The sequence below is a fragment of the Mustela nivalis genome (genome assembly GCF_964662115.1).
Source record: "Mustela nivalis genome assembly, chromosome: 6".
NCBI lineage: Eukaryota > Metazoa > Chordata > Mammalia > Carnivora > Mustelidae > Mustela > Mustela nivalis.
The window spans coordinates 40549364-40577337 of NC_139025.1; the positions used below are offsets into that span (position 1 = coordinate 40549364).

At 38.0% G+C, this 27974-nt stretch overlaps 2 protein-coding genes across 6 annotated transcripts in view; one reads left to right on the top strand and one right to left on the bottom strand.

Moving 5' to 3' along the window:
* Positions 1-1263, top strand: part of CCDC175 (coiled-coil domain containing 175) — a 68561-nt gene extending 67298 nt beyond the window's left edge. For 3 of the 4 annotated variants that reach the window (XM_082734967.1, XM_082734969.1, XM_082734968.1), the window contains one exon: positions 183-1263. In XM_082734967.1, the coding sequence (XP_082591093.1) occupies positions 183-274 (92 nt within the window). In that variant the 3' untranslated portion in view covers positions 275-1263. The remainder of the gene's footprint in view (positions 1-182) is intronic. The other variant, XR_014312865.1, reaches the window with a different exon arrangement.
* Positions 816-27973, bottom strand: JKAMP (JNK1/MAPK8 associated membrane protein). Of its 2 annotated transcripts, none has more exons than XM_082734984.1 (7): positions 27807-27973; positions 25268-25341; positions 24533-24687; positions 16531-16737; positions 13896-14077; positions 10226-10302; positions 816-1627 (listed from the first exon to the last, which is right to left on the bottom strand). In XM_082734984.1, exons 1-7 carry the CDS (start codon positions 27808-27810, stop codon positions 1409-1411), a joined length of 918 nt encoding a protein of 305 aa, XP_082591110.1. In that variant the 5' UTR covers positions 27811-27973; the 3' UTR covers positions 816-1408. The 2 variants fall into 2 exon arrangements, with proteins under 2 accessions (XP_082591110.1, XP_082591109.1); XM_082734983.1 differs by having other exon boundaries at positions 25268-25359; positions 27807-27922.
* Position 27974: the final 1 nt, after the last annotated feature.

Genomic DNA, 27974 nt, shown 5'->3' on the forward strand with positions numbered 1-27974 from the left:
ATGGTCCTGGTAATCAGATACATGGCTCCCTACACCTCCCTCCCCTGCCACACCACGTCCCAGATTACACAATTGTCCAGTTGAGGATTCTTTGGGAAATTTAGAATTTTAATGCACACTAATAACCACCCAAACTTGTGTGACATACACAGAATTTTTGCATTTTATTTTTACTCTTACAGAAAAGAAGAAACAAATCCGTATCAAAAAAGTCCATCCCCCGGTGGTTGAATGTACTATGAAAAACATTAACAAAGAAAAGCTAACAAAATAACTTGAAGGTTACAATTGCTGTGAATTTAAAAGGCACAAACAAAACTATAAAACAAGTGAGTGCACTTTCTTTCATATTTTGCAATGGTCAATGGATGTCCTAAGTTTAACAAACCTGCATAATCCCCACTAAATAGAATCTGTAAATAACCTTCTCAACAATACAAATGGAGAAAATGGCCAGATTATTAGGTTAAGTGCCCAAAAAAACCTTATTTTGCTCCCACATGGATCTCTTAAAGCGTTCCGAGCATAAAATCCACAGCACACCCATTAATAACTGACCACAGAAAAACTGTATCTTGTATATATTCTGTATTTAGTTTTAGAAGGTATCAATTTTAAGATGCATCCTAATTCAGAGATGTCACAATGTGAAAAAAGTTTCAGGATCAACATGGCATTGTCTATATATCCTTCAAAAATGAGATCAAAGAGGAAGGGACTATGTGAATACATGTATTTATTCATTTGGACTACTTAAGTCTGAATTACTTCCACAAGTAGTGTGGCAAAATACAATTAAATGTCAACATCTGAGATTTTTTGTAGTTAAGCATTTTATTGTTTTTCTTAACAGAAACAATCATCAGAAGATGTCTTCAACCAAACTACCCATAAAAAGAAAACTTGTTATATAAATTATCCTCTATTTTTATAATCAAAATACTGTATTGGTAAAAATAAATAACAATAAACAACATACATCATTTTCATATTTGCTATCAGACCACAAGGTATGTTTGTCCTTATAATTCATTATATTTGAAAAACAAATTGAAATACAACAGACATGCACAATTAGGCCAATGCTTAGGATTTCAGATTATACTTGCCAAGATATAGAGAAACATGATTTTGCTCTAAAGAATAAATTGTTGAGGAGGCAAGGGCTTCCTAACATGCTCCTAGTGTCATAGAATGCTAAAGTATATATTTAATGTAACAGGCTACTACAGCATTTTGTATTTTCCAACTCTAACCATAAAGTCTGTTAAGTCAAAAACAGAAAAAAAAAGTCCAAAAACCCCTAATCTTTCTTCCAGGTACAACAGAAGAGTATTAATGCATTTTATATATATATATATTTTTTTTTTACTAAGAACACTTTTTAGGTTTTTTTGGTATTTTACATTCAGTGTCCGTTGGCTCCTTCGGAGAGTATCCGTGAAGGCTCAGTAAATTTTGCCGTGAACAAGTAAAAAAGAGCTGGTGTGGGTACCAAAGCCAAAAGGGGTAAATCCTGCTCGAGTTTATCCACTCTGGAAATGGATATTATTCCATAGGCGTGAAGTAACCAGTGGCTGAAGAGAACAATAAGTCTTTTCTTTCTCACCAGAAGATCATAGCAGTTCTATATAATTTTGTAAAAGAAAAGACAAATACAAGTTATTGGACTGAATAAGCTAGATAATTTATTACGTTATAATTTAACATGTATTACTTATTGGGAAGATGGCAGAATAGGAAGATTCTAAGCTCTCCTCATCCCACGGATACAAGGAGATAACACACATCAATGCAACTCACTCTGAAAATGACCCAAAGACTGGCAGCAGAAGACCTTTCACAGTTAGTTGTAGAGAGGAAGCCACATCAAAAAGGGTAAGAGGGGTGGAGTGACGGTTAGGAACCATGTGCTGAGAGAGACTAACCACAAGAAGCCCAAGGATCAGACCCTACACCAGCAGCCCTAGGCATGGGGGTCCAGCACTGCGAGGAGTCCCCCAGTGGGCCTTATTAAGAGGTTTTTGTTTTTGTTGTTTTACAATCAGGGGCCTTTAGCTCCAGGAGATCCAGAAAATAACAGAGAAACTGAGTACTCCCAGCCATTAAAGAGCCATCATAATAGGTAAGTGATAAATCACTAAATTCTACTCCTGAAACCAGTATTACACTAGAGGTTAACTAACTAGAATTAAAAAAAAAAAAAAAAAAAAGAGCCAGCATAACAACCTAACAGAAATACAGCTAGAAGCAGCAGTTTGAAAAGCACCAGGGGTGTATGAGAAGGAGATTTACTAATTTCAGAACGTTCACTGTAGGGGCAGGGATCTTTAGGAAACTTATCCAAGAACAAAAGAGCTAGCACATTCCCCGACCTCAATACCCAGACATTTGCAGGAACCAGCAGAACACTCTTCACCTAGCTTGCTACCACCACACCCAGCCCATGTTCTCTTGCAGATTCACTCAGCAGGTGTCCCTCCTGCCCCCACACACTCTGCACGCAACCCCAGGAGAGATGGCAGCATTCCAAAGTGGCTCCTGCCCTTATAACCAAAAGTGCAGAGGAAGTACCCTGCTGATCAGTGCCATGGTAGCTGCAAGAGACAGATGGGAACAAGCATCTGGTGTGATTGCTAGGCCCACCGACCTACGAAAATCTCTCGGGGACAGGGAAGGGAGAGGTTAACCCTGGAGAGTGATTTAGCTGCAGCCCCAACACACAGAAGGGGGACAGGCATCTGGTCTGACTGCCAATCCTGCCCAACTACAGGCCCTCGGGGGCCCCAGACTGACACTTTAACAGCTCAGGCCCCAAACCCTGCCTGGTATGCCCTGAGCAGATGAAGGAAGCCACTGCAGCTGACTGGACTGACACAGCCCCAACAGCAAGGCCCATATACCCCACAGAGGAGGTACCCTTGCAGTGCCTGGTTCTGGTGAATGGCAGCGCTGTGCCACAGGACCCCTTCTTCATAAGGCCACTACTTTCCAGATCAGGAGATGTAGCTGACTTTTCTAATACAAAGGAAAAAAACAGAGTTAGACAAAATGAGGAGACCAAGGAATAATCCCCAAAGGAAAGATAAGCAACATGCCTGATAAAGTAATGGTCATAATTGAGCAGAGGATCTCAGTGAGACCTTCAATAAAGACATACAAAATATAAAACACAACTAGTTGGAAATGAAGAACTAATAACTGAAATGAAAATTACACTCGAGGAAATCAATAGAGAAGGGAGAAGAACAGATCAGTATCTGGAAGACTGGTGTAATGGAAAGCAGCCAACCTGAACAGCAAACAAAAAAAAAATGTACTAAAAAAGGAGAACAGGTTAAGTGACACCATCAAGCATAACAATAGTCACATAATAGGGATCCCAGAAGGAAAAGAAAGAAAAGGTGCAGAAAATTTATTTGAAGAAATAAAAGCTGAAACTTCCCTAATCTGGGGAAGAAAACAGACATCCAGATGCAGGGAGCACAGACAGCACCTAACAAAACCCAAGACACAATAATTAAAATGGCAAAAGTAGTGATAGAGATTGTATAAGCAGCAAGAGAAGAGAAAGCAATTACACATAAAAGAAACTCCTTAAGACCGTATCAGGTGATTTTTCAGCAAAAATTCTGCAGGCCTGAAGGGAATGGCACAATATTTTCAAAATGGTTAAAGAAAAAAACCTGTAACCAAGAATACTCTATTCAGCAAGACTGTTATTGCAGCGCTAAAGGAGACAGGAGTTTTCCCAACCACTAAACCAGCCTTACAGGAGATGTTAAAGGGAATTCTGAGTGAAACAAACAAACAAACAAACAAAAAAACCCATAATAAGGAGTAAGAAAGCTATAAAAGGAAAAAATGTCACTGGTAAATGCAAACATGTAATAAAAGATTAACCACATATAAAACCATTATGGAGAGTAAAATGTAAAAACAGTAAAATCAATTATATCTATAAAAAGCAGTCAAGGGTCTGACAAAAGGATGTAGAGTATGACGACATATATGTAAAACATGGCAGGAATGGAGGGTAAAAATTTAGTGCTTTTAGAATGGGTTCAAACGAAAGTGACCCACAACTTAATTTAGACTGCTATACATGTAAGAAGTTATAAATGAATGTAATGGTAACCATAAATCAAAAACCTATAAAATGCACACAAAAAGGAATCCAAGCATAACACTGAAGGCATCAAACCACAGGAAAGAGAAAAAAGAGGAGCAGAGAACTACAAAAATAACAGTGAAACAAGTAACAATGGCAATAAGTACATACCTATCAATAATTACTTTGAGTATAAATGGACTGAATGCTACAATCCAAAGACATAGGGTACAGAATGGATAAAAAAACAAAAGCAAAATCCATCTAAGTGCTGCCTTTAACAGACTTTTCTTCAGACCTAAACACACATGTAAGATTGAAAGTGAAGGGACAGAAAAACACATCACGCAAACAGAAGTTAGAAGATAGTTGGGTTAGCAATACTTATATGGGACAAAATAGAATTTAAAACAAGGAGTGTACCGAGAGATAACTATATAATTATAAAGGGAACGATTCAACAAGAGGATAGAACAATTATAAATATCTATGCACCCAAAAAGGGAGCACCTAATACATAAAGCAACTATTAACAGATAGGAAGAAACTAACAGTAATAGAATAATTGTTGGGGACTTCAATATTCCACTTTCATCAATGGATACATTATTCAGACAAATCAAAAAGGACACAATGGCTATGAATGACATGAGACCAGATGGACCTAAATGATATATTCAAACATTCCATCCAAAAACAGTGGATTACACATTCTTTTCAAGTGTGCATGGGATCTTTTCCAAAATAAATCACGTGTTAGGCCACAAAAAAAGTCTCAACAAACTTAAAAAGATCAAAATCATATCATGCATCTTTTCCAATCACAAAGGGATGAAACTAGGAATCATAAGAAAAAGTCTAGAAAGAACACAAATACATGGAGGCTAAATAACATGTTACTAAACGATTAATGGGTCAACCAAGATACCAAAGAGGAAATAAATAAGTACATGAGACAAATGAAAACTACAATGGTTCAGTATCTTTCAGATGCAGAAAAAACTGTTCTAAGAGGAAAGATTATAGCAACAGAGGCCTACCTCAAGAAATAAACATCTCAAACAAAGTAACCTTACCGCTAAAGGACCTAGAGAAAGAACAAATCCCAAAGCGAGAAGGAAGAAAATAATAAAGATTAGAGCAGACGTAAATGAAATAGAGGCAAAAGGAAGGAAGGAAGGAAGGAAAAGAAAAGGAAAGAAAGAGAAAATTGAACAGATCAGTGAAACACGAGCTGGCTCTTTGATGATCAACAAAATTGATAAACCTTTAGCCAGACTCAGCAAGAAAAAAGGTCTCAAATAAAACCAGAAAAGGAGAAGAAATGACTGACACCACAGAAATAAAAAGGATGTTAAAGGAATATTATTATGAAAAATTACATGCCAATAAATTGGACAACTTTAAAGAAATGGATACATTCCTAGAAGCATATAATCTCTCAAAAGTGAATCAGGAGGAAATAGAAAACTTGAACAGACCAATTATTATTAATGGAATGGAATCAGTAATCGAAACGCTCCCAAGAAAATAAAGTCCAAGACCAGATGGCATGACAGGTGAATTTTATCAGACATTTAAAAAAGAATTAATACCCATTCTTCTCAATCTATTCCAAAAAATAGAAAAGGAAGGAAAGCTTCCAAATTTATTCTACAAGGCCAGCATTACCCTGGTAACAAAATCAGATAAGGACACCACAAAAAAAGGGGGAAACTACAGGCCAGTACCTCTGATGAACATAGATGCAAAAAGCCTAAACAAAATATTGGTAAACCAAATGGAACAATACACTAAAAAAATTATTCTCTACAATCAAGTGGGTTTTATTCCAGGTTGCAAGGGTGGTTCAGTATTGGCAAAATCAATATGATAATCACGTTAATGAGAGAAAGGATAAAAATCATAGCATCATTTAAACAGATGCAGAAAAAGCTTCTGACAAAGCACAACCATCTGTTTGTGATAAAAAACCTCTCAACAAAGTAGGTCTAGAGGAAAGGAACCTCAACATAGTAAAGGCTGTATATAAAAACCTCACAGCTAATATCTTACTAAATGGTGAAAAACCAAGGGCTCTTCCTCTAAGATCAGGAACAAGGAAAGGACGTTCACTCTCACCACTTCAACAGAATACTAGAAGTTTTAGCCACAGAAACAAGAAAAAACAACAAAACAAAAGACATTCAAATTAGTAAAGAAGAAGTAAAACTTCCACAATTTGCAGATTACATGATACTATATATAGAAAACTCTAAAGACTCCACCAAAAAACTACCAGAACTGATAAATGAATTCAATGAAGTCACAGGATACAAAATTAATGAACAAAAATCTGTTGAATTTCTATACACTAATAACAAAGTAGCAGAATGAGAAATTAAACAATCTTATTTACATTGTATGAGAATAATAAAACATCTAGGAATAAACTATACCAAGGAAGCGAGAGGCACCTGGGTAGTTCAGTCTTTAAGTGTCTGCCCTTGGCTCAGGTCATGATCCCAGGGTACCAGGACCAAACCCTGCATTGGGCTCTCTGCTCGGCGGGGAGCCTGCTTCTCCCTCTCTCACTCCCCCTACTTAAGTTCCCTCTCACTGTCTCTCTATCAAATAAATGAATAAAATCTTTAAAAAACAACAACAACAAAACAAACAAAAATACACCAAGGAAACGGAAGACCTGTACTCTGAAAATTATAAAACACTGATGAGAGAAACGGAAGGTGACACAAACAAATGGAAACTCCATGCTCATGAACTGGAAGACCCACGTTAAAATGTTTATACCACCCAAAGAAATCTACAGATGTAATGCAATCCCTATCGAAATAGCAACAACATTTTCTACAGAAGTAGAATAATTGTAAAATTTGTTTGGAACCACAAAAAAATCCTAAATGGCCAAAGCAATCTTAAGAAAGAAAAAGCTGGAGTTATGACAATCCCAGATTTCAAGACACACTACAAAGCTGCAGTAATCAAAGCAGGAAGGTACTGGCACAGAAAGAGACACATAGATCAATGGAACAGAATAGAAAGCCCTGAGATAAACCCATGCATATAGTAATAATCTAGGACAAGGGAGGCAAGAGTATACAAAGGGAAAAAGACAGTCTCTTCAATAAATGGCGCTATGAAAACTGTGCACCTACATGCAAAGGAATGAAGCCGGACCACTTTCTTACCCATACACAAAAATAAACTCAAAATAGATTAAAGGCCTAAATATAAGAACTGAAACCACAAAATTCCTAGAACAAAATAGGCAGTAATTTGACAATGGCTACCTAGGTCTCCTCAGGCAAGGGAAAAAGAAGCAAAAGCAAAGCATTGGGACTACACCAAAATAAAAAGCTGTTACATAGTGAAAGAAACCATCAACAAAACAAAAAGGCAATCTAATGAAGGGGAGAAGGTATTTGCAAGTTATATATTTGATAAGGGGTTAATATGGATGTATATTTTATATATATGTGTGTGTATGTGTATATATATATATATATATATATATATAAATTAATACAGATATGCATATATCTGTATATCCTATAACTTCTACAACTCAACACCCAACACTCAACATCTGTATATCCTGTAACTTCTACAACTCAACTTAATTTGATATGATTTAAAAAAATGGGCAGAGGACTTGGACAGTTTTCCCAAGAAAGACTTAGAGATGGCCAAAGACATAGGAAAAGATGGTCAACATCACTAATCACCAGGGAAATTCAAAATCAAAACTACAATGAGATATCACCTTAGACTTGTCAGAGTAGCTAAAATCAAGAACACAAGATACACACGTTGGCCAAGATGTGGAGAAAAAGGACCCTTGTGCACCGGGAATGCCAATTGGTGCAGTCATTGTGGAAAATAGTATGGAGGGTCCTCAAAAAATTAAAAATAGATTACCCAAATCCACTCCTGGGTATTTACCCAAAGAAAATGAAAACACTAATCTGAAAAGATATGTGCACTTCATTATTTACATAGCCAAGATGATGGAAGCAACCCAAGTGTCCATAGACAGATGAATGGATAAAGGTGTGGTACACATAAACAATGGGATATTACTTAGCCATAAGAAAGGATGAGATCTTGCCATTTGCAACAATATGGAGAGACCTAGAAGGTATATTGCTAAGTCAAGTCTTTCAATCAGAGAAAGACAAATACCATATGATTTTACTCATAATGTGGAATTTAAGAAACAAAGGATAAAAAGGGGAAAAAAACAAAATTAAATAAGAAAGACTCAAATACAGAGAACAAACTGGTGATTACGAGAGGGGAGGTAGGTGAAAAAAGGGGGTTGAGTACACAAATCATGAGCATAGAGTAATGTACAGACTTGCTGATTATACTGTACACTTGAAACTAACATAACACTGATGTTAATACTTCAATAAAAATAAAATGTACTGTTTCCACACAATAATCTCAGAATCACACAATGTTTGACCTAAAAAGGACCCAAGAAATTATTCAGTCTAATCACTACACTTTACAGATGAGGAAACTGAGGCTTCCAACAGTCATAATAAACAATCAGGGACAGCACCAAAACAGGAGCCCATGTCTCTCAATTCTAGTCCACACCACCATTTAACCCTGGAAACACTACAGTTTCTTCTGAGAGATATGAACCAGAAGGGAACTCCACATGATGTGCCTTTTTCCTGCCCTGATCCACTGTAACTGAGTCTTATAGGCAGGAAGGAGGAGGTATATACACCCAGCTTCCTCACTCTTAGTATTCTTGGAGTCTGCTGCCTGGATAATTAAAAAGGAGCACAAATGACAGCCTGATTTCCTTTAATCTTTGAACAGCTTTCTAATATGTAGAAATTAGAGGGAATAAATGATTATAAAAGTAATATCTAAAGGAGCTAATAAACACACTAAAATGTAATTTGCGGAAGGTTACCAACTCTCTCTCTTATTAAATGACTCATTAACTCACCTAGAACTAGACTTTTCTTTTCCCTATTTCTGATTCATTACAAAGTGCTACTTGAAGTACATGAACATTTTATATAGGAGAGATTCCTAGAGCAGAGAGATCAGTTTCAAGCTAGTTTAGCTATCCATAGTAGTTATAGATAACAAACAAAAATTCGAAAACTTCATTTTATTGAAATATCCAATCATGTCTCCCTCAAAAATGAATCTGCTTATCTTCTTTAAAAATGTTGTGTTGTTGATTAAGGATTACAAAGCAGAAATGGAGACAGAATACAAAAGAAAAGATGTAAATCACCATAAAAATATTCTGTCTAGTCTACTATTATTCTGGCTGAAAGTCATTCCCTCTCATTCTTTCACTAATGTAAAAGAAAAAAGAGTAACAGCAATGACTCCAAAGTAGATAACAACTTACTTCCCCTGGGCTGAACTTATTTACAAAAGAATTTTGAGAAATCACACACCTTACCAACAGTAGTACAGCACCTGAAGATTGTGCCAAGGCACTAGATTAGCAAGCAACACTTTTATTCCTTTCAAGTTAAAGGAATAAATCAAAGAGTTCTAACAGTGGCCTTCCACTGAAATACTAAAAAGAGGCAGAAGACGGAGATCACAAAACAGGAACAGGGTCAAAACTAATGTGACTATGACATTATTTCCAAATCACCAAAATATTAGAGTACAAAAGTAAAAAACATCCATAATCAATAAAGTTAGGAAGAAAATTGAGTACAAAATGTATATAATTACTGATGACTGTCAGTGTTGCCAATGTAAAATAAAGTGTAAAATTAGTTCTACACACAATAAAGCATTTCATGTTTCCTTCAAAACAGTATTAATAACTTTCAACATTTCAATAATTAAACATTTTCTATGTGTGTAAGTTATGTGATATGATTGTTTTTTCTCCAATATGCTGGATAGTTGAGTCTACCACTTGCATGAATTTCCCAAGCAAATACAGTCCAATATACAACCTTGCATAAACTTAAAATGCTAACAGCTACTGAGTGCCATCAAATAGCCATTCCTAAATCAATCAGCTGTACCATATCATATGTACTATTCTATTCAGTTGTTAAATTAAAAAACAATCAATCAAAAAAACCTTTAACAAAGGAAAAAAAGATTTCCTACCTCTATTTCAGAAGCTGACATGTACACAGCCAGAGTAACCAAAGATAATACTAATATAATGTATGGGAAGGCATAATCTGAAAAAAACAAACATTGGTATTATATTGAAAATTAAACAAATTTTCTGAATAAACCATCAAAAAAATTCAAACAGCATAATTCTCCTCATAGTGAAAACTTTCTCAACCAGTCCTATGAGAGACTTAAGTCCTAATGCCCTAAGGCAGGGGTCAGCAATCTTTCTGTAAAAGGCCAGATAGTAAATATTTTTGGCCTTGTGGGCCACACAGTGACTGTCTCCATCACCCAAATCCCTGCTGCAGTGGGTACAGCCAGACAATCCAGAAATGAATGGGTGTGGCAATGTTCCAACAAAACTTTAGGGGTAATAAAATCCAAATTTCACATAATTTTCACGTTAAGAATTATTTTTCTTTTAATTTTAAAATTGTAAATTGTATTTTAAGTTGTAAATTGTAATTTTAAAAATGTAAAACTCCTTGGTCCAGCTTTGAAGACCCTACCTTGAGGCATCACTGAATGTAAAGAATTAACTTCTGTCTGTGCTTCTAGAACACTAGTATGTACCGAACTTGGGAGGACTGAGAAAGTAATTACTCAAATAATTTTGTTTTGTGGTCCAGATGGGGGACACTGGTTGAGAAGAGCTACACAGTTTTAATAACTCTTTAGAAAAGTTCAGTGTCAATAAAGCTCAAAGGACAAACGGATCATTCAGTGTTCTTTATGTCAAAATTCTAGATATTTCTACTTCAAGCAAAACTTTTCCTTATAAAACACTATTTTTCTCTTAAAATGTTTTCAATTTATAGCACACTAAAACAAATGAACAAATTGAGAATAAAATCATGAATTATTTTTCATATAATTATTTTAAAACAAGTTCAATTTATGAAACCACTGATCATTCTACATCGCAGTGGAACCCATTTGGAAAAATTTCAAATGTTAATTCAGAAAGCAGAAGCCAGAAATTCTGACTTATCTATACAGGCCCAATTCCAACTTACTAAATAACTGAATGCCTTATTTGACATTTACCATCTTTTACTTCACAGACAGCGATTAGGTCCTCAACCAACCATTCAAAAACACCTCATTTAATTTATAAACAATATTGCTAATGCTACAAATTTAAGACTGAGTAGTAAAAAGCCATCTATGTTTAAAAAGAGGGAAAGGGAGTTTCTAACAAGGCCTAAACTTCGGGTAGTGGAGGGTGGTCTTGGGCTCAGGCATGGTTCTTACTCTAGGGTGTAAAATAATTTGAGATTTTGAGCAACTAGGCCCAAGGGTAAGGCCTGAGAATCTGCATTTTAGTTCCCCTTGTGGTTCTGATGCAGATCACACTTAAAAATTGGCTTCAATAATAATTCCAAGGAGGTAAAATTTGTCACAGACCTCTTCCTAATACCTCCAGGGTCCCTCTCCCTAGACCCAGGTATCTTAAGCTACCAGAAGCTGCTTGCTGCTCTTCTTTGCTCAGACATCTCTATTTCCTTGTTATGAACAGAATGTTTGTGTGCCCCAAAATTCTCCTGCTGAAATCCTAAACTTGCGATGTGTTGGGATTTGGAGGTGGAGCCTTTGGGAAGTGATCAGGACATGAGGGCAGAGCCCTTGTGAATGAAAATAGTGTGTTTACATAAGAGAGCCCTCCACCCCCGACTTCTGCCACATGAGGACACTGTGGGGGCTCTTATCCAGACACCAAATCTGCTGGTGCCTTGCTCTTGGACTTCCCATTCTCCAGGACTGTGAGAAAAAAATTTCTGTTGTTTGCAAGCCACCTCGTCTATGGTACTTTTATAGCAGTCTGAAGTGACTAAGATACCCCAACAAACCAAAATTATCTACTTTTTTTTCCAATATCATAAAATTACAAGTTGGTATGACATCCTCTGACTACTCTCAGCAGACTGCATACATTTAGATTTAGTGCAAATGAACACTAACTCCTTGATCCTCACAATGAATGTGTTTTGAGCAGAGGCTTGTTAACAAAATGATCTGACGTTCTATGTGGGACAAAGCATTCTGCAATATCGGCAGCCACAGTAAATGAAGCAGTGGGGTCTGGCAGTCTCCTGGGTTAACTTCCCAAATCCTGACCCACTTTCCACAGCTTTTCCCCTCAAGAGGTTCTGCACAACAGCACCAGTTGTAGTCTAGGACCCAGGGTGGAGGCTGACAATTCCTAAATCCTTCCCCCCTAGACAGCTCTCCTAAGTGCCAGACTGGTATAAATAATTACCTGTACTTTAGTGAATATTTCATGAACAGCTAAAACCAGATTCACTTCTCATCAACCTATTTTATTTGCTTCTTCTAATAACTGCTTCTATTGCTCTATTCACCAGTTACTAAGTCAGAAAAAGTCAGAAAGCTACTCTATCATATTCCCCTATTCCCTCACCTGTGTATTTAATCAGTTACCTAGTTTAGTTAACTCTATCTTCAAAATACTCTCCATTTCCAGTGTTTCTCTACTTTAGGCCAGTCCGGCCTGGCTAGTTGCAATAGCGTCTTACCTGATCCTCCAGGTCCTCCTCCCCCGCCAATCCATACTCCACACTGCTACCAAGTTCTCTATCCAAAATGCAAACCTACATATGTCACTCTGCTGTCTAAAATCCTTAAAGAGTAGGTCTCTATTCCCAAGAGCAAGAACAGCAACCTCAAACACCTCCAGAGGCCAGCCAAGCAGGTGAATAAGGGAAGTGGGCCAAATCTAAGAAAATAGGGAATGGTAGGAGCTAGAAGGAACCTATACATTTTCAAATATTATGTAGGTCAACTGAAACAATGTATCAGTAAACTAGAATATGAGGGATAACAGACCTCTGACTAGTCTCCAGTTTCCTCTTCCCTTGGCCTCACCTTCACAGTGCCATCCTCCTCCAGAACCAAATTCATTACCATGCTACATTATGATGCCAATCTTGCCTATTCCTTTAGGCCAGAAGCCTTGTCCTCTGTAACCAGTAGGGTTCATATAAAAGATGGCATCTAACAGCCCTGCAATATTCAATGTCACATATTCAAGTAAGTACTATACTACATTCTCTCCGCTACTTATAGCTTTCCTACTAGTATGTCAGTCCTTTAACACCAACTTTTTCTTATTCTTCTTTTGAGTCACAATTCAGCCTACATAGTTACTGAATAAATGAATAGCTATATTAAAATAAAGAATACACTGAGGATTCTTTTATTGTACCTAAAAAGCTTTGATAAAGGAACTCAAAAACTGAAGACATAAAACAAACAACAAACCTGAAGACATAACTTAAGGATAATATATGTTAGTATACAGTATCAAATAGTAGTTTCTATATATTATATGTAAAAACAAGTTCTTATTTTTTAATTTATACTCAGGTTTTAAAAATATTCCTACTTAGGTTCAAAGCTTCAGATTCAAAGTATTCTTTAAATAAAAATCAGCTTTGATTAGTCTGAGAACATTCCATTCCAAGAAGCCCATTTTTTTACGTTTTTTATAAGACTGATTATGTTTTAGCAAAAATATGTATTTTCAAGGATTAAAAAAACTATTTTGAAGAAAAAGATCCAAAATTATACTTAGGGAAAATAGTTTATCACACATAAAAATAAAATATATTTCATTGACTTTCATCAAACTTACATAAAAGGCCTCCGCCAACTGCCTGAAGCACAGTTAAAATTGGGAAGAAGTACAGTGCAGCATAAATACTTTTAAATCGATCAGACTTTCCTAACCCACAGGCAATCTTCTTTACCAGAAGTGGTCGGAGCAGCATCATCAATACCAAGCAGAATGCATAATAGATAAATACAATGGTGTATCTGTAAAATAGAACAAGGAATCATAACACAGAGAATAAGTTTTAAAATACCTACTGATCAATTTAAAATCAAAGATGCTAAAAAAGATTTTAAAAGTATATTAAGTCAACCTATTAATTCATAAGGTTTCAGTATTGTAAACATTTTTATAGTAAGTTTCTAATAATAGCAATTTACATGCTTTTCCATGTTTCATCTAATCAAGTTCCCCTCAAAACTACAATTAGGGTAAAGTATCCTGGCATTTCTCAATTTGTAAGGAACTAGGCTATATATATGCCAATGGAGAAAATAACCTCCATTAGTCAATGTAATAGTGTTCCAATGATAATTTTATGCCATCACTTTTTGTTGACTCACGAAAGAAAAAAATTTCTATAACTTTTGGTAGTCCTATAGCCTTTTTTTTTAAGTTTTTTTTTTTTTTTTTTTTTTTTTTTTTAATAATCTCTATGCCCTGGGACTTGAACTCACAACCCTGTAATCAAGAGTTGCATGCTCTTCTGACTGAGCCAGCCAGGTACCCTGGGTAGTTCTGCTGCTTTTTGAAAAGTGTAGCCCCAGTAAACAATATGTAAAGTAAATATGAATAAACCCAGTGTTGATACCATAAAATCTTCTCTTAATTTTCAAAAACCACTGTTGTGTATAATTAATAAAAAAAGGCAGACAGGCCACTGCACTGTGACTACTGGAAAAGTTGCTGAGAAAAAAAAAAACCTACTTAATTCAAAGATGGTGAAACATATCCTGATCAATGAAGTTGTGTAAGGATGTGGTCGCAGAATGAGGACGGAGAGCACCTATTTGCCATCTCTGTTCTAAGTATTTGTTGACTTCCCTACTATATGCTTTATAGATAGTATAAAAAATATTTATATATGTGACCAGCAAGTGAGTCTGATTTTTTTTTTTTTAATAAAATGGTTATACACGATATCTGATTCCCTTTTTAAGCTCTCTAAATAGGACCAGGTTAAGTCCTGCAGTCCCCTGGATAGTATATGAGAAGAGAATAATCAAAGCTGAGAGTTATAGCTCTGACACCAACCAAGAACACATTATCAGTCATTTATATATAGTCTTACATGTAAATTATATGTATATACAGGGACAGATGGCATATATACAGGAAATAAATAATTTACAGGGCTTAATGGTAGGCAGGTGGAAAGATGTTCATACCTCTGTATCTGGAACTTTTTTTTTTTTTTTAAGATTTTATTTATTTATTTGTCAGAGAGAGAGAGAGGAGCGAGAGTGAGCACAAGCAGACAGAGTGGTAGGCAGAGGGAGAAGCAGGCTCCTGGCTGAGCAAGGAGCCCGATGCGGGACTCGATCCCAGGACGCTGGGATCATGACCTGAGCCGAAGGCAGCCGCTTAACCAGCTGAGCCACCCAGGCGTCCCTGGAACTTTTTTTAAAAATTACCCTTTTACATATGTGAATGTGTTTTTCACACTTAGTATGCTTAAGAAACTGCACAAAGAGGACTATTTTCTTGAGCATATTATGTAATGGTAACTTGCTATATAAAATGTCAATACCAGACTCTTTATTACAAGAAAAACACATCAAAATGAACATGAGGAGAAATTCTAAAAATGAAGTAGTCTAGGACAGTATTATACAGAATCTTATGAATTTGGTATTTTTTTTTAAAGATTTATTTATTTGGCAGATAGATAGCACAAGTAGGCAGAGCGGCAGGCAGAGGGATTTGGAGAAGCAGACCCCCTGCTGAGCAGGGAGTCCCGATGCAGAGCTTGATTCCAGGACCCTGAGCTGAAGGCAGCTGCTTGATTGACAAAGCCACCCGGTGCCCCAAATTTGGTATTTTTAAGACAAAACATTCTCATGGAAATTATAAACATTAGTTGTGGAAAAAAACAGAAACAAAACCAAAAAAACCACTAACCTAAGCACCCTAATTACAATGCCAGCTACTACTTTATTAAGTGCTTCCTGTATGTAAGCACTGCACATAGTATCTGATATGTGCAGACTTAATACTCACAATCATGTTATAAGGTACCATTATTCCCATTTTTACCAATGGGAAAAATGGAGGTTATGAGAGGCTCTTAACACAATTATGTTACCACAGCAGCTCAGGATTCAAACTCAAGCTTATTTTTAGTCCTAAAACCCATACTCTTTCCTCTGTGTCAGATATTGCCTTATAAACCCCTTTTAAAGAAACAAATGCCGCTTATTTTAGAATGTTTATATACCCTTCAATACCAACATAAAAACATGTTCATAAAAACATGCATTATACCAAAATGTATTTCTATTCCCATCAATTAGACTGTGTATCCTTCAAGAGCAGAAAATCATCTCTGCATATCTCCCAGTTCCTGGAAGCCATTCTTCAATACTCAACCTATTGAAATGAATAAAATCTATAGTTGTCATTTTCTAAGTGATCTTCGGTCTGTGAAAATACTTACAGTGGGTAAACGGCTTCATGTGTGCAGTGCACCGTGGTGATGTAGTCGGGACTCGGGTTGTAAAGCATAGTGTACCAATCGGAGAGCATCAAGACTCGGCAGGAGCGGATGTAAAGGACACCGACCGGGTCGCTCACAAGTAAGGTGGTAAGAGCTGCCATGGTGCATTCGAATAGCGCAGTGACATGCTGGAAAAGTGCGCTGGAACTAGGAAAGCAAAAGCAGCACAATTATAGGAATTTTTCAGGATTTCAATTGATTTTAAGAAAACCTGTATGTTTCAAAATACAGGTTCTAAAAGGATCTTTTAACTGATAAATCCTGAAGCTAAAATATCTTCTAAATAGGTTAAGAAACGCCAAACATAAAAACCACTTGAGAAGAGTTTAACCGTCTATATTAAAAAGGGATACGCATCCCAGATAACACGGTGCCAGTACTATCTAAATGTACAGAAGAGCATAAAGTATCTTTAGTGCCCTGCCAAACTGTTAAGAATGTTTTAGTATCTATGCATTTTAAATGATCTTAAATATCAAAAGCACATAAAAGATTAAATGTAATATATATTAGTTATAAAGTGTAGTAATATAGTAAACACTATAAGCTCATCATCTAACCTAGTAACTAGAACATTAACCTACATTTACCTCTGTTCTTTCCTCATTCTCCACTCCTGGCTCTCCCCAAAGAGGTAACCATTATACTAAATTGTCTTTATCACTTTTTCTGAAGTTTTTATTCCAATTAGATTATGTTTCATAATCTGTCTAGTTTTGCTTATTTTTTTAAAGATTAATTTATTTGAAAGAGAGGGTGGGGGAGGCAAAAAGAATCTCAAGCAGACTCCCTGCTAAGCACGGACACAGGTCGAGCCTGACACAGGGCTCAACCTCATGACCCTGAGATCATAGCCTGAGCCGAAACCAAGAATTGGACGCTTAACAAACTGAGCTCCCCAGGCACCCCAGTTTCGGCTATTTTTAAGCACTATTAAAGTGATATTTGTCTTGAGATTTTTTTTTTCATTCGAAATTACATTTCCAAGATTCATCCATGGCATTGCTTTAGCTAAAGTTCATTTTCACTGCTATATAATATTCTACTGCATGCCCATTCCATCATTTATCCACATTTACTTTTTTAAGTATGTTGTCAATGCCTTCCTCTCAGTTTATAAGTTGAATTTTCACTCTCTTGTGATATTTATAAACAGATGTTCTCAATTTTAATAGAATTTATTTTATCAATTTTTAAATTTCTGGTTAGCATTTTAATATTCTGAAAAATCCTTATTCCAAGAAAAATATTAACCTACATTTTCTTCTAGGTTTAAAGGTTTGCTTTTCACATTTAAGTCTTTCACTCACCTATAATAGATTTCTTTGTATAATCTAAGGTAGGGTGTGACTAGATTTTCCCACTTGGGTATCCCAACTGTCCCAGCAGCAGCACATTACCGAGGAGTTTACTGTCCCTCCTAACCCCCCACGCCCCCAAACCACCATGCCACTTCTACCATACAAGTTTCAGAGATTACTGGTCTGTTTTTAGGTTCCTTATTTTGTTCCTGGGGTCCAATTTTATCCCTCAGACAAAAGAATATGACAATCATTCTTGATATTACATACATTCTTCTACTTCTTCAGTGGTCTTGGCCATTCTTGGGCCTTTGGACTTCCATATAGATTTTAGAGTTAGCTTGTCATGTTCCACAATATGAATCCAATGTAGCTTAGCTACCTCAGTCTTAGCTTTCTCATAATACCGTGGTACTATAAATGAAATATAGGAAGATAAAAGATCCTGTATATTTATCTTACAGCCAGCCTCTTTACTAAGCTTTCTTACCATTTCTATTATCTAGTCTACAGATGTTTCTGAGTTTTCTATCTGAACAATGTTTATCTATCACTGCATAGCAAACCAAAATTTAGTGGTTTGAGAACCACCATTCATTATTTCTCACTAATCTGTGATCTGACTGGGCTCACCTGGGCAGTCCTATCTGTTCCACATGATACCAATCCGGGATGTACTCATCTAAAGGCTTGACTTGGCTGGAGTGTTCAAAACAGGCTGTATGGCTGGAGTAGATGCCAGCTGTCAACTGTCAGCACAAAGAGGGCTGCTGACCAGAGCACCATGTGGTGTCTCGTTTTTGGTGGTCTGCAGGGTAATTACGTGAACAGGTATGAGTTTCTTATTTCTTCTGCTTAGAATGTATTTTGCTTCCCCAGGAGCAATTTTGTGAATCTGTTTTTCACTATGTCTGTAAAATCCGAAGCTAATATGTCTTTAAATATTGACTCTCCTTCGTTTTCTCTATTTTTTCTGAAGACTCTGATTAAAAGCTATGTACAAAGAGTTAATAAAACTTTTCCTCTGCACAGGAGACTCTGACTTTCAGTTAACTAGCTCAGTTCCTCTGGAAGCCTGATAAGGGTAACATGTCAACGTTATTGCCAGGTAACACTGTTTAGGAGACGAACAACTCCTTGATTGATAGACTGTACCGGGACTGGGGAGAACTATAAATAAGCAATAAATATCTGATGGGACACCATGATCTGGCCTTCTTGAGTTCAGCAATTCTTATAAATTGGCATGTTCCCTGCAGGGCTCTGGAAGCTATACTTATGGAGAGGTTTCAGAAAGAATGGCTCCTTTAGGGCATAAGAACTTAAACCTGGACTCCCACACCCACTCAGTGTGGACTTTATCTTCCTCCAGCTGAACTCAACTGCTTCAAAAGCTGACGCTGCCCTGTAGGCAAGCTGTGTTCGTTCTGGGCAAGACTGGTTCTTGGTATGACCTAGGGTTGTCTACCTCTGGTAGACTGAATGTTTAACTGAACCTAGGTGGATTCCCACAGGGATTATAGACACACACTACAGCTTCTCATTCTATGCTCCATTTCCCTTAATATATTTCAAATTTTCTATCTCCTTTTCTCTCAGCATTGCATTATTTTTTAAATTTTGTTTTTTTCCAGTGTTCCAAAATTCATTGTGCACCACACCCAGTGCTCCATGCAATACGTACCCTCCACAATACCCACCACCAGGCTCACCCAACTCCTACCCCACCAAAACCCTCAGTTTGTCTCAGGCCACAGTCTCTCATGGTTCGTCCCCCTCTCCGATTTCCCCCAACTCACTTCTCCTCTCCATCTCCCAATGTCCACAGATACATGTATTTCCTAATTCACTAATTCTATCTTCAACTGTTCAATCTGCTGATTGACCTACCATTTTAAAAATTTTATTTCTAGAAGTTCCTTTTGTTTTTTAAACCAACCTGTCTGTTCATTCCCAATAACCTCTTGTTGACTCTTGGAGGTCTTTGGGTCTATTTCTTTAAGCACTACAAGGTAGCCTACAGTCCATTATCTGCAGTCCTTTAGAAGCACACCTATACTGTCTGTTAAGTTTACCCACTCTCAGTCACAGTGCTGATTTTATTTGGTTATCACGGAGTATGAGGTCATTCACAGATATTAATGAGTAAGAGTCTTAGGGCCTAAACTAAGGATACGGGACGCCTTCCAGCAAAGAGGATCTGTGCTTTCGCTGGCAGTCGTGCCCACCACTAGCTTGGGCTCCAGCCTCTTAAGAGTGTAGGCTTCACAACGGCTGCCTCAGATTCAGGACCTGCTGTGGTCAGCAATAAACCACAGGCAATGCTCCCATTCCTACTGTCTGCTTTGTCACTCTGGCCCCAGCTTAAGGTTGGCTTGTGTTCTCTTTTTTTTTTTTTTTTTAATTATTTTATTTACTTTTTTGACAGACAGAGATCACAAGCAGGCAGAGAGGCGGGGGTAAGGCGGGGGGGAGAGGCAGAGAGAGACGGGGCAAGCAGGATCCCCACAGAGCAGAGAGCCCAATGTGGGGCTCAATCCCAGGACCCTGGCATCACGACCCGAGCCGAAGGCAGAGGCTTAACCCACTGAACCGCCCAGGGGTCCTTGGCTTGTGTTTTCTAAAAATGGATTCTTGGAGATCTCCCCTGCCTCCAGTGAAACCAGCAAGGTCTTTAAATAGTGTGTCTTTTCCAAACTTCAGTTATTTCCCACAGGAGGGTCTCTTGGAGCTCCTAATGAGCCCATATCGCAGGAAGAACTCCTGCATGATTTTACACAGATGGAAAGAGTGCATACATAAACAAACATAATTTCACATAATATAATCTAGTATTTTGCTTCATTGTAGAATTCATATTTTTAGAAGCAACATCCCAACCTCATCATTTCTTGCTACTACTTTAGTAACCTTACTTGTCTCTCATTGTGCCCCTTTCAAACTGTCTGCAGTCAACCACACGATCTTTACAGAACAAAATTGGGCTTCTAAAACTCTCCTTAGTAGGCTACTCGTTGAGTTCCATCTGTCTTTCAGGAAAAATACCCCTTACCAGCATTGTTTTCCACCCCTCCCAGCCACGCTACTTTCCTTTTCTCCTCACACGTCCACACACATGGGCATCCTTCACTCACCCATCTGGCAAGCTGTGCATCCTTCAAGATCAGCTCTGGAAGTTATCCCCAGGTCTTAGGAATACTTCCTAAGATTCCTGTAGCCTTAACTCTCTACCCTGGTCTCATTTAGTCCCCATCTCTCATAAGACCCTCAGCTCTCACCTCTTCATTATACTGTGCTTTTTTGCCTCCATACTTTGGCACATCTTCTTCTTACTGATAGACTTTTTCCTCAATTTCTATCAAAATCTACTCACTTTGCAAAGTCCAGCTTAAAGTCAGTTTTTTTCTGTGACACTGCTCTACTCTGAGAAGGAAAAATTAACTTCTTTCTTCTTCATGCCAGCCTTAAAACTCTCCATAAACCTCTATTACAGAACCTCACAAACACTATGATGGCTTGTCTTTCTCATCCACCGGACTGGGAGCAGCCACATTTCAGTCCTCTCTGAATCTTGCAATGCAGCACAGCATTTGGCACACTGCAAATATCCCTAGTGACCGCTCAATACATTCTAAAAGTTATAAATTATATAAAAACAAGTCACATAAGCAGCACAGCTTCTGACCATACTGCATAAAGATATGTAATTCTGCTAATCTTTGCCCTGGTCCTAAAGAAAAACAAATTTAATACTACATTCTGGGGAAAGCAAGAGTACCAGAAAGGAAAGTTTTGATGAGAGTCTGGCCAATGCATTCCCAAGGGGTGACTTCACTCCTAAGAGGGCAAAAATTGGTTCTTGGGGATAAAATAATCTTACATTTGTTATATATAGCACATAGGTGCATACATGACATAGACAGTGATGATATTAAAATTTCATAGGCGTAGGTGAAATTAGGAAAAAAGTATCTGAAAGGGCTCCTTATTTAAGGAAGTGACAATGAATAAAAGGTTGAGAAACACTGGGCTAGTCTCAGACAGCTAGGCCTCTACTTCCTTGATCGTAAGGGCAACATCTCTGGAAAATGCAAGAGATGGCTCTGGTGTCCTTTGCTGTCAATTTCCTAGGCAAAGCATACCTAAGTTATGCAAACTCCTTCTTTTTAAACATACCTGCTTTCCTGCCTGAGAACTAATCACTCCTCTGTTCTACCCTCAAACCCAACCCCACACTCTGCTCCAAGACTCTCCCTCAAACATAACTGATGTTTTAATTCAAATGCATTTGGTGAGGTGCATCTCTCTAACCCCATCTCTTCCCTGCTTATGGCTGAGACGTTCCAACCAACTAGCTGAGCAATTACTCCACTTCAGCTTTCAGTTTATCACGTCTCCTTCCTTGCCCTCGTCTCTCATCATTCTAGAACAAAAATTAAAAGCAAGATGAGAGGTACTTTTTTAAAAACCTTTTTTAGGGGCGCCTGGGTGGCTCAGTGGTTTGGGCTGCTGCCTTCGGCTCGGGTCATGATCTCAGGGTCCTGGGATCGAGCCCCGCATCGGGCTCCCTGCTCCGCAGGAAGCCTGCTTCTCTCTCTCTCTCTCTCTCTGCCTGCCTCTCTGCCTACTTGTGATCTCTGTCTGTCAAATAAATAAATAAAATCTTTAAAATAAATAAATAAATAAATAAAAACCTTTTTTACGGATCCGTCTGAAAAAGAACCAATACTTTTCCAATATAAATGATCAGCGTGGATTTATTAGGTGGGATCCAGAAAACTACTAATTCTAATTCTGCTGCCCATCCTTCCCATTCACACTACTGGAGTCTGGTCATCCCTACTTCTTGCAAACAGCCTTCTAATATACCTTGCCTCTCATCTACTCTCTATAGAAGTTACCTTCCTAAAATATACAGCCAGTGATGTGTAAACCAAAATCTTCACCAATAAATCATCCACGCAGCAGATACTAAATGAGCATCTGTTACGTGCCAGCAGCTGTGCTGGTCTCTGGAAATTCCATGGAGAACAGAGATGGCCACTGCCCTCATGGACTTCCAGTTGGGAGACAGGAGGAAACAAACATAATTATACATTGTGTTGACTACTAAATACAAAACAAAAACAATAAAATGAAGAATACTATTAAAAAAAGAAATAAGGGGGGCAGACCTACTTTAAATTGGTCTGGGAGGGTCTCTACAACTAGGAGTAATTTAAACTGAAATCTGAAAGAAAAGGCAGCTAGGTAAAAAGCTGCAGTCAAGAGGGACAAGAGAGCATCTGAGGCAGAGAAGAGCTGGCGAAAGGGAAAGATGCTGAGAAGCTGGAGGAACTAAAGGCCGGTAGGGCTTGAATGTACTAATTTGGCTGCTCATTCCCAATATAAACTTCACATCCTCACCAAAGAACCTTCCCATTCTGGGGGTGCCTGGGAGGCTCAGTCGGTTAGGCGACTGACTCAGTGTCAGCTCAGGTCATGCTCAGGGTCCTGGAACAGAGCCCCACACGAAGCTCTATGCTCAGTGCAGAGTCCGCTTGTCCCTATCCCTCTGCTCCTCCCCCTGCTTGCACGAGTACACAGTCTTTCTCACAGACAGACAAACATACCTTTACATTCTGGCCTCAACCTGTTTTTCCCACTCTCCTAGTTATTACCTTTGATGTGCAATCCACACTCTGATCACCCCACTACTTCCAGTCCCACCTGTAGCACAGCACACATTTCACACCACCATGCCACTGTCCGTGCTATTTCCTCTGCCTAAAATGTTTTTTTAAAGTCTTTCAGATCACACCAGGCACAATTCATCTCTTCCATTCTTTGTGATTCCAGAGCATTTTGGTCATAATGCTTTTTTTTTTTAAAGATGTATCTATTTACGTAAGAGAGAGAAAGGGAGGCTGAGTGCATGCAAGCTGAGGGGGTGCTAAGGGAGAGAATCTCAAGCAGACCCCCCCCCCCACCCCGAGCACAGAGCCTACACAGGGCTGGATCCCATGACCTGAGATCATGACCTGAGCCAAAACCAAGAGGTGGACATCTAACCCACTGAGCCACCCAGGCATCCCTCATAACACGTTTATACTTTTTTTTGTTCATACACTTTTAAAACTGATTTATAATTAGTTGCATATGCATTTGTCTTCTCTACAAAATTAGAGAAGTTTATTATTATAAACTTTTTCTGTACCTCCTCCCCAATCATCTAACCGTAAAACATAGGGCTCAATAAATGCTTGTTGATTTTAATGTTTTAGTATCAGTATTCATAATTAGGTTGCAGCTATATTATCTTAATATTATACTAGATTACTAGTATTAAATTAAATCACAAAGCATTTGTTCTCCAACAATACAGTTTTGTAATCATAACCAATTCTTTATAGAGAACCCATAGAGATTGTAATTGAGAAATGAAAAAAAAATTCCTTCCTTATCATTTAGAGTAAAACAAAGGATATTTCCCTTTATAATTACTAAGACATGCCCTATCCTTAAGTTTTCTTGCCACAGTCAAACGTCATCAGAATATAAAGCAAAAACAGGTTCACCACAATTATTTAATAAGGTCTTCTAAATGATCATTATTCCAACATCAGTCCGTCCGTCCAGATACATTCATAGAAAGTGCTAACCTCTTTTTCCCTGAGTACCATTCGATGAAGAACCAATGTAAAACAAGGGGAAGCATAGCCATAAATCCAAGATACAGCCAATCATAAAGTTCTGGAGACTCTGTGCATGGCTGACAGTATTTCTGTGCATTTGTTCTCTGTCCTCTTGGACACACCTATAACATAAGAACAATATTTTTTGTACAGATACTATTTTAGGGATTTATCTTAATATCCCAAAGTCATTCTATAAAGACATCCCATTTCAGTTTAAACATGTATACATGTGCATCTTTTAGAAATAAAAAAGAAAGCGCATTGTAAAATATATCTACCTTGTATTTGATATATCTGTATAACACTCTTTTAAAAGATTCCTTTTACTAAGTTACTAAAACAGTTGACTAACATTAAATGACAAATTAATAACAAAGTTAATAACGCTACATAAAAATAATTACAGAGAAAAATTCTGGAGTTTTAATGTTAACTTACTGCCCAAGTCACTGCACTATAGCATTAATAAGTATTAGAAATTACTATAAAATTATAAAATGTTTTAAAAAAATGTTAATTGAGACTGTCAAGAAAGATGTATTACAATTAATATGACAACACAAATAAGAATTTTATTAATGTGTCATAGTTTTATAAATTGAGTATAATGAAGAAAAAAGATATTCTACAAGTGAAAATATTTCAAAAGCAAGAAGATTTTAGCAACAAAACAACATCGAAATGTTAAGTAAGACTTACCCCACATTCTCCATATATTTCAGTTGAACCATTTTTAAATAATAGGGTCTTCCCACAGTAAAGTCCAAGGCATGCTGGTTGAATATCGACAGCTTTTTAAAAACAAATGCCAGTAAAGTAACATCTTTTGTGATTATAAAATAATGTAATAACAGTTGAAGCACCTGGCAGAAATATCTCAACACAGTTGTTAAAAATGATACAGATTAACAAAAGTCTTGATGCACTTACTTTTTAAATCTAAAATTCCCCTTTTACACCTTGTCACTGCAGAAAGTTATACTGAAACCCTGTTGTTAATACTATTGCTTCTGGTTAAGAGCCATCGACCAGCAGAGTGGGATCTATCCCCAGAATTCAAAGCTTAACCTGGTATGTCTCCAGTGGCTCCAGCAGCTAGTCCCCCTTGATTAGATGGACTAGACTTTTGCAGTTCCACTTTTCAATTAGAAAGCTAACAGAGAATCACCACCCCTTATTTTTGCCCAGTCAGAACATGCACACATACACACATACACAAAGACACACACAATATCACCTTCGTTCTTAATAGAACACATTTTAATACCAGAAAAGCAGAAAAGACATAATTTCAAAATAAAGGTCAGGCCATTAAAGTAAATAAATTCACCTTAAGAAAAAGCTTACAACATTGTCCTAATGTTTGTTGAGGACAGGTGAAAATTTCATCAAGGTTGTCACTGGGCCTCTGATCAGTATCAGGGATACTGATATCTACCTGAGAATCAACCCCCTGCTTTCAAGGCTTGGACAAAATAAAAAGCAGCTTTTCTTCACAAAAAAAATACCTCAGGGCCTACAGATTGTATTTGGCCTCACCAACAAAAAGCTATTAAGTGTGTTTTGTTTTTTCTTCATCAGAGACATCTGATTTCCTTCGTTCACTGATTCATTGATTCAATAAACGTGCATTAAGTATCAGACTCCCTGGCTATGAACTTCTTAAAGAGCCACCGAGCAACATAACAAGAGTCCCTGCCCTCAAAGAACCTACAGCTTAGAGAAGAATAAATCTGAAACAACTGTGGTCAATCCGGAAAATTGTGCATTTTATGACTACTGTAGGAACCAAGGGCAGGCTCCCAAAATGAGCCACTCTGGAATACTGATTATTTTAAATAAAAGTTACTTAAGAAACAACAAGGGCAAGGACATTCACACCTCTTTCTCCCTGAAAGCAGTATAAAGATATCCTTATTAACACTGATAATGACTTTAAGGTCAAAAAAGCTGCAGAAATAAACCTTGTTACTTTTTTGCCAGTCTACTACCTTAGCCCAAACACCTGTTTTCCTTTTCCGGTAAATTCCTCACAAATTTATTGCCTCTTTGTTGATAATGTATAAAGAACTGCCTGCCTTGGTCATTTCTTTAGGTCTCAAGTTTCATAACTAGGCCTCCATGAACACATAAAACTTTTTTTTTTCTGTTCATCTATCTCATGTAAACTTAATTTTTAGTCCAGCTGGAAGATCCTGAAGGTAGAGAAGACTTTTTCCTTCCTTTCACTATTGAATAATTTCCCAAATTTTTCATGAATTCACAATAGAGACTGCTTGGTCCACAAAGCCCTTTCTCCTTTCAAATTCAAGTGGACTTTTGATTTCTTTTTCCCTGTACTGCTGAGAAACAATAGAAAGAGCACAAACTAAAATGTTTCAAGTTTAATATTTTTACTTTTTACTTTTTTACTTTTGCCAAATTCCTGATTTTTTTAAATCCCTGGGCTTCTTTACCTTATTTGGCATGTAATTCTTAATCAATTGTAATCACTCTGCCCTAAACTACTAAGACAAAAATGAACGGTTTCAGAGTTTTTGAGAAGACAGAAGTTAAAGAACTAGAGGCTTCTTCCACATGTGTTTTGCATCCAGTAGGTGTTTAGTAAATACGTCTGAATGTGAATAATCTGAAATTCTCAAAACCCAAGGCCCGAAAACAACCATGATAAACTGAAATCAGCTCATCATGGACCAACCAAAACTACGGCTCCCGGTGTCCGTTTGATATCCCCTTCCGCTTCACTGGAAGGTGGCTAAAATATTATGACTTTTTTTTTTCTTTTTTCCAACGGTCTTGTCCCTTTATGAAGCGCCCTATAACTTAACGCCTGATGCTCAAGCGGGCGACTTCAGCAGCGAAGAGCTTCCTCTACCCTCATTGGCTGTCGGCCTTACTAACGCCCGCGCTTTGAATTCTGAAGTCGACCCTCACGAATGCTAAACAAAGGGACTAAAAGGGACCGAAGCGACCTCTCGCACTCGACCAAGGCCTGGCCTTTTGCCCTGGCACACACAGCCCGTTCCCCTCTACGGCGTGCCTCCTCCGCAGCCCGAGAGGGGCCGAGGCGACCCGGACCCCCAGGACGAGTCCAGAGACCGGGCGAGGCTGTGCGAGCAAGGGGCAAGGATGCGCCGCTATCCGCAGGCCGCCCGCCGGGGCAGAGCCCAAAGCCGCCGGCGTGGGGAAGAGACGGGGACTAAGACAAACGCTTCCCGACCCTTCCGGGACCACTCACCCATTGGCCGCTTGCAGGTCTCCCCGAAGGAGCTCCGGGATCAGCCGCCACGGTAGCAGCGCCCGGACATCCGGCCCACAGCAGCCTCGGCGGCTCCGCCTCCTGGTAACCCGGGCGACCACCCCGAAGCCCCGCCCCCTCGCCCTTCCGGTCTCGGCTCCGACGCCC